The sequence below is a fragment of the Cynara cardunculus genome (assembly GCF_001531365.2).
Source record: "Cynara cardunculus var. scolymus isolate 2C chromosome LG 1, CcrdV1, whole genome shotgun sequence".
Lineage (NCBI taxonomy): Eukaryota > Viridiplantae > Streptophyta > Magnoliopsida > Asterales > Asteraceae > Cynara > Cynara cardunculus.
The window spans coordinates 42,614,184-42,622,319 of record NC_037528.1 but is presented as its reverse complement, the minus strand read 5'-3'; the positions used below and the strand labels follow the sequence as shown (position 1 = coordinate 42,622,319).

At 38.3% G+C, this 8,136-nt stretch overlaps 1 protein-coding gene across 1 annotated transcript; it reads left to right on the top strand.

Moving 5' to 3' along the window:
• The first annotated feature begins 515 nt into the window (after positions 1 to 515).
• LOC112506116 (leucine-rich repeat extensin-like protein 5) lies at positions 516 to 1,379 on the top strand. Its single transcript, XM_025110146.1, has one exon. It carries the CDS (start codon positions 516 to 518, stop codon positions 1,377 to 1,379), a length of 864 nt encoding a protein of 287 aa, XP_024965914.1.
• The last annotated feature ends 6,757 nt before the right edge of the window (positions 1,380 to 8,136 follow it).

Genomic DNA, 8,136 nt, shown 5'->3' with positions numbered 1-8,136 from the left:
TCCCTCTTTATATTTATGTTTTAGAGCAGTTATGTGTTATCAGTTTGTTCTTGTGCAGGTTATTTTCAAAGAGATTATCATGGGAAGTTGATGCTCTGCCAATGCTACAGCATTCATAGGTTCACATGTGAAGATTGGCAGCATCTTTTTAAGGAAGTCAATAAAGGTACAAGTGACATAAGCACTGCATCATGGCAGTTTTGTCAGCCTTCTTTCTCAGAACTTGTCCCCCATGAACCATCAACCCAATCCATCACATTAAATTTTTTTAACCTATTGATAACTACCTTTGACACTTCCTTAACCACTCTCCACTTCTAAGACTACCACCAAAGCCTCTCTCAATAAACCACTCTCACTAAACTCATGGTAACCACACTCCACTCTCTTCTCCTCACTGTGCAATAATAGCCCGTATGAAGAGGGCGGCTGTTCGTGACTCACCTTAACCAGTCCGACGAAGTAACTGCTGGCGAGCCTGTACCTCCGCGTCGCGATGAACGGGGGAGCCCGAAATGATTGACCTAGTCGCTAATTGCCCCTCGTCGTCTCTACCTTCGTTACCGTCTCCACCTAGACCACGGCTTGTCACGCCATTAATAGCTGAATCGCCTCCACGCGCTAGAAGAACGGCGAGGCGACCGCTGTCTCCTCCCCCACCCTCAACCAACTGTGCGCCATCTCTGCCACCCACCATCGTTGCTCCTCCATCACCACCACCTACGGCAGTCGAGACCACCATTCGACCACCATCATCACCGTCGACAGTTGCAAGCCCTAGATGGGGTATTGAGGTTAGTCATGTTTCGAGCCCCAATTTGCCTGTTGAGGGATTGACTACATCCGATTCTTTTGAGGATGAAAACTTTGTTCCACCTCAATCTCCCTTAACTGTTTTGAATCCATCAAGAATGTATTTTCTTACTTGGTATGATCACCCTTGCACACAAATGCCTGAAGCCACTGTTTTGGCTGATTCTATGCCTCACATAGAGGATGAACCTGTTGGGCTTGATCACAATGAACCACATGATGGGGAAGAAGCTTTTGATTCCCCATACATTGAGGCTGATTTAGAAGCCGATGTAAGGTATTTGACGCCAATTCCAACCAGAAAAAGAAAGAGTTTGGGAAAAGTTTTTGCAACTAGATCACAAGTTGTGGATAAGCACACTAGAAAGAGACCAAGGCGCACTCCACCTTCTGTCCAGTTAAGGCACACAGCCTTTGTGCCTAGAAAGTCACCCCGAATGGCTACGGCAAGGCTTGATGAAAAAGCCGGCCCTTCTCGGGTGAGAGCCACACACAGAATATTAAGTACTAAACCCGTTCCAAGGCCACAACAACTGTTTAATGGGTTTAGTACTGAAGTAGCATAGTTGAATTTTGCAAAGATCAAAAATAAGAAGGTGTTGCCAGATAAGGGGTTCGATAGAAGAAGTATTGAGGAATTCAGTTTCATCCGGGACGTGATCAATAGGCAAGGATGGCAAGTGGTTTGCGAGGTAAAAAACTCTTTCAATTTGTCTTTGATTAGGGAGTTTTACGCCGAAGCTTGAGTGTTTAGCACTACAAAGATTAAGGTCCGAGATGTTTGGGTGAGTATCTCGGCCAAGGCTATTAATAAGCTTTTAGGCTTTTCACCCCCGGCCGAAACTGATTTCGAGATGCTGTCTTAATCGGCTTCACAAGCTAGGCTTGAGGAAATTGGTAGGGAAGTTGGGAAGCCTGGGGCCGGTTGGGACGTCCATAGTAACTACATGTTACGGACTTATAGAGCTTCCAATTTGACACCCGATGCTAATGTATGGATGAACTTTATTAGACACTCTCTCAACCCGACTACTCATGACAGTTCTATTTTGGTTGAGAGAATCATTTTGTTATATTGTGTGGTAATGGGCAAGACGCTTAATGTGGGGGAAATCATAGAAAAGGCCATACTTTACTGTTCCAAAAGAAGACAAAGGAAACTGTTTTTCCCGGGCTTGATTTATAAGTTACTTATGCAAGCGGGTGTTCCCCAATACACTGATGACCTAGTGATTAAAGAATGTGAGGAGAAGTGGACTATTGACATGAAGGTTGTATTTAGACTGAGAGAAAGGAGTGAGAGAGGTAGGGAGTTACCCAGGGTGACACGGACTATGGAGGAACTTTTGGCACAAAGTGGTAATATATTGGATTACCTGATAGAACAACGGGCTGAGATGGTGGAAAAGTTAGAAGGCATGCAGGCTGAGATTTCTAACAGGTTGAAGGCAAGTGAAAGGAAGATAAAGAAGAGATTCGAAAAGCCGAAAGAAGAATTGGAGAATGGGGCAGCAGACAAGATCAAGAGGCTGCAAAAAAAATTGAATTGGTACAAGACGGAGACCGGGAGACGGAAGGCAGAGATTGCATCCGCGGCTGCCCGGAGTGCACAGCCTACTCCTTCGGAGTAGGACAGGTTCTACCACCCTACTTTAGCTTCATATTTTATCTTTTTGAGTCGGGAATAGGTTTTTTTATACTTTGTAGTCTTATTTTTACGCATGATCATTTCAGTTGAGGGATGTTAAGACATGAGATCATAGCCCGAATAATTTTAGTGATTGCTTGTCATTTAATCATGGTACTTTGTTTTTGGCTAGAACTAGCAAAACCCTTTTTGGGAAAACACTTTGATCACACAATCACCATTAGAAAATGAGATAGGCCATCTTTTCTATGCTCATATTAGCTACTTGCACCCTTTAAACAACATTTACCCCATAAAACGCCAATGAGGACATTGTCATATTCAAGTTTGGGGGAGGAGTTTACATAAGGACACAAAGTCAATACAAAAGAGCAAAGCTCTAAATTGACTCCTTATCACACAAAGGGTGTTGAAAACACAATAAAAGTCCCATAGGGGCTATGTGTTTAGGAAAATATTATGAAAAAGCACAACAAAAGTCACATAGGGACTATGTGCATACTCCAAGCAAAAGAGGCCAAAGTGCCCAAAAATTTGAAAAATTTATATGTGGAGTATATAAGAGAAAAAAAGCTATGAGAGAAAAGATATGCCAATGAGAGAAAACCCTATAAGCCCTATTGATCCTAAAATGGTGATTGTGTTTGAACTTAACGAAGAAAAGGGAATGCTAGCCTATGGTTCACACAAATAACTTGGTTTTGAGTGGCTCAACTTAGATTTATGAAAGGCTATGAACATCATGATGCTATAACTCTCTTTGGGAAGACACTTAATGCCTTGATCATGCATTTTTGTTTATATTGAGTCTTTATATTTGTCTTTTGGTTGCTTGGGAGCAACAGTTTAAGTTTGGGGGTGTGATATGTGTTGAGAATTTGACACATAAAACACTCGTTTTACGTCTTTTTAGTCATAATAATTTCTTTTCATTCCCACTTTGAGTCATTTTTATTTATTTCCTTATACATTTGCTATTATGAAGCTAAATATTGTGGTTGACTTGTTGGTACCCTTGGATGAAGCTAATATAGTATATTTGTAAAAACAGTAGGATGCTACAGCATTGGTGCAGCATCGATCTAATTCATGCGTAGCTTTATGGAGGGCTTAATGATTAAGACGCTGACTTTTTGACTAGTGGAAGACAGCTGTAAAAGCTGACTTTTTGTTCTAAAATCTGATGTTTAGACTTTGGTTAGGCCATTGTACTTGTTTGTTACTCTTTTGTTGCCATGTAACGAGCTTTTGTAAACTTAGCCTCCAAGTCTTTTGCTTTTGTCTTTTAATGACCCCTTTTATGTATAAAAGGAAGGCTTGGGGTGCCTTCATCTATCATCCATTAATCCATCCTTCATCCATTGTATTCCATTTCCATTAGCTAGTATTGTAAACCCTCTCCAAGGGTGGTTTTTATTAATCTTTTGAAGTTCTTCATCTTTTCTTCTTTAATATTCTCGTCTTTTATTTTACGTTATTTATTTTACATTCCTTTACGATTATTGTCATTTACATTCCGTCATTTAATTTTCGCAATTTACATTCTCGTCATTTACATTTTCGTCATTCATTTTCTCGTTATTTATTTTACGCAATTTACGTTTATGTCTTTATTTTATGTAATTAATTTTATATTTTTCGTTATGAGTAACTAAGCTTTTATAGCTTGGGTGTGAGATGGAAATGTGTGATTTTCAAACCAAATGAAAGTAGCTAAGTGTTTTCATAAACGACATTCCATTGTTTCATTCGAGTTTTTATAAAACCAAGCACACTTCTTGACGGGTTGATCACTTGAAAGTGTTAAAGTGCGATGGACTTAGAGATAAGCCATTAATAAGCATGTCAACTTGGATGACATAAGAGGTAGACTTGAGAAAGTTGCCGACGGGTTGATCACTTGAAAGTTCTCATTTATGTTTTTCAAACTTAACTCCCGACGGGTTGGTCACTCTTCAAAAGTGTCAAAGTGTGGTAGATTTAGAGATCAACTATCAAGAACACGCCAACTCGAAAGATATGGCAATCGACTCGAGAGGGTGATTTTTAACAAAGAGATTTGTTTATCCATATATTTTGAAAACACCATTGTGTCACTATCCCCGGTCCAGACACCACATAGAGATATGGGTGGAAAGCTATAAGATAGTGCAATGGTGAAGTCCGAGAGGAATGCCTTCAAAATAGATGGTGGAACTTAGTTTTGAAACACTGCTTGCTGTAGCATTCATATAACATTGGCTGTTGGAATTTGTGTTTGGGTCTCACCTTAAGTCTTACACCCTTGCTTCTTTTATATATTCTGTATTCTGTTTTAATTCACCTTACAATAAAAAAAGTCTTCAAAATCGTCATCTGAAATCATCTCTTTCATTGGACTCTAATCTAACTTTGGCTACAATCTCTGTGGACGATAATCCGGTACTTGTACCACTTTATTACTTGGAAAGACGACGTTGGGCCGTATTGTATATTTGCTTTGTGTCCCAATTTCATTAGTCTAAAGGTGTGAAATATAACCGACCAGCAGCAACAATCCTATCATCTTTGAGAGATTCTGTATACGTGAGATCTTTAAGAGCTCAAGAACATCTTGTACTTTGATTTCATCAATATACTTGCCGACATACGTATTTCTACAATCTGTGTTCTTGATCTTGACTTAATCATGTTATAAACTTGAATCTGGGATCTACACATACAGATTAAAAACCATTCTATTGGTGGTCGGGGTTGAAAAAGGATATTGCAAGGTACGTAGAATGGTGTCTAACATGTCTATAAGTAAAGATAGAACATCAACAACCCTATGGGAATTTGCAATCATTAGAAATTCCGATGTGAAAGTAGGATCATATCACGATGGGTTTCATACTAAAATTTCCACGAACTTCGAAATGGTATGATCCATATTTTCTACCAACCAAAGAAACTTATCCGTTAGACAGACTTTCAAAGATCTATATTGATGAGATTGTGACTAGACACAGTGTTCCGTTATCAATCATTTCATATAGGGATAGCCGGTTTATGTCAAGATTCTGGGGAAGCTTTTAGAAAGCCATGGGATCTCAAATTCGATTAAGTACGGCGTATCACCCATAGACTGATGGGAAAAGTGAACGAACAATACAAACCCTTGAAGATATGTTGCGAGCATGCACTATTGACTCTGGGGTTCATAGAAGAATCATCTATCATTGATTGAATTTGCCTACAACAATAGTTATCATTCTAGCATTCAAGTGGCATCTTATGAAGTTCTATACGGCAGAAAATGTTGAAAGTTGTTATGTTGGAATGAAATGGGGGAGAAACACTTGGCCGATCCAGAGATTGTTCAGATAACAACCGAAAAGATAGATCGGATTTGGGGAAAGAATAAAGACAACTTATAACCGACAAAAGAATTATGCCGATAAACGTTAGAAACTCATTGAATTTTAGGTGGAAGATCTTGTGATGATGAAAGTTTCATCTTGGAGAGGTATTGTGTGTTTTGGGAAGAGATGTAAACTAAGTTTGAGGTACATTAGGCCATTCAGAATCAGTAAACAGGTTGGTGAGGTAACATATGAGTTACAGTTACCAGAAGAACTCAACGCTATTCATAACAATTTCCATGTTTCTAATTAATGGAAGTGTTTTGTCTTAATCAAATATGGTTGTACCGTTTCCTGAGATTCAGAACGATTAAAAGTTGAGCTTTATGGAAACCTCTAAGGTCGTCACTGACCGCAAGACTAAAGTGTTGAGAAATAAAGAAATTAGTTTGGTGAAAGTTCAATGGCGATTTCATAAGGGGCAAGAGGCTACCTGGGTACTGGAATCTGATATGAGAATGAAATATCCTCAGTTGTTCAATTGATTGAATTCCGGGACATAATTTCTTTGAGGGGAAAATAATGTGATAACTGGATTTGTGGTTAAAGGTTTTGGGGCTGTTTCTGGATAAGTGGTGAAAGTTGAGTGTACATTTTGGAAAATGTGTTTAAAATATCCAGCCTCTTGATTATATATATATATATATATTACTTTAATAGCTTGGGAAGAGATAAAACTAAGAAGAGAAAGTTGGTGAAAGTGTTTTCTTGGTCACTGGGTTTGATCAAAACTAAAATGAAAGAGAAAGAAACAGATTATGTGTTCATAACTGAAATTTGCTGATGTTTAACATCTTCATCTACTGTGATTGTACTGATAAGGTGAGTTTTAATTTAAAACTATTACTTAATTTTCTTTTGGTGACGAAACCGTTTGGTTTCCTACTTAGGTATTTTGAATATGTTTATATACTATCTATTAGCATAATTTTGGGTATTGATATGTTATTACCAATTGGTTGGAATAAGGGTTGCATAATTAGGAGAGGTGTATTTTGGGATAAGGGTGACATAATTAGAAGAGACGTACACTGGGATAAGGGTGGCATAATCAAATGTATGTTAAAATGAAATTATGATCATATGAACTGTTGTTATCGCATCTGTGTAATGCAATGAGATTATGTTATTGCATCTGTGTGATGCCATAAGTTGGGTGATCGCTCTAAGTGTGATACGATAAATGAGTTTATTGCATCCTTGTGGTGCGAGGAGTTGGTTTATCGCATCCTTGTGGTGCGACCAATTGTGTTTATCACATTAGTGTGGTGCAATAAAGGTGTTTGTCGCATCTTCTTGGTGCGACAAAGGGTGGTTATCGCATGTGTTGGATGAGATAAGATGGTTTATCACATCTGTTTGATGCGAGGAAATGGGGTTATCTCATCCTTGTGATGCGAGAAATTTGTTGTATATTCTATATGATGCGACAAAAGCGGTTTGTTACAATAAAATGTTATTTACATGATATCATTTCAGTTTTGGTTTTCCGAAAAGTGTTTTGGTGATTTTCACCCTATAATTTCAAATAAGGGACTTACTCACTAGAACTTGTGGTCTAACCTTCATTTTGTGTTTAAAAATGTACATTACAGGACGATCATCGGTAGAAGGTAAAGAGAAAGGGAAGATGTGAAGGGGGATTATTATTGCTTTACATCTGTGGAAATTTTTAGAAGTTGGATATGTGCATGTACGTGAGAATGTGTTTTATTCAAGTCATGTAATTAGTGTGAATGAAAAAGTTTGTAGCTACTTTTATATGTAGCAATTTGTATATTTGGGACCGGTATGTAATTGGTCGGTTATATTTCACACCTTTATACTAAATGAAATTGGGCCACAAAGCAAGTATACAATATGGCCCAACGTCGTCTTTCCAAGTAATAAAGTGGTACAAGTATCGGATTATCGTCCACAAAGACCGTAGCCAAAGTTAAATAAGAGTCCAATGAAAGAGATGATTTCAGATGACGATTTTGAAGACTTTTGTTTGATTGTAAGTTGAATCCAAACAGAATACAGAATATATAAAAGAAGTAAGGGTGTAAGACCCAAACACAAATTCCAGCAGCTAATGCTATAGGAATGCTACAACAAGTAGTGTTTCGAAACTAAGTTCCACCATCTATTTTGAAGGCATTCCTCTCGGACTTCACCATTGCACTATCTTATAGCTTTCCACCCATATCTCTATGTGGTGTCCGGACCGGGGATAGTGACACGATGGTGTTCTCAAATTATATGCATAAACAAATCGCTTTGTTAAAAATAACTCTCTCGAGTCGATTC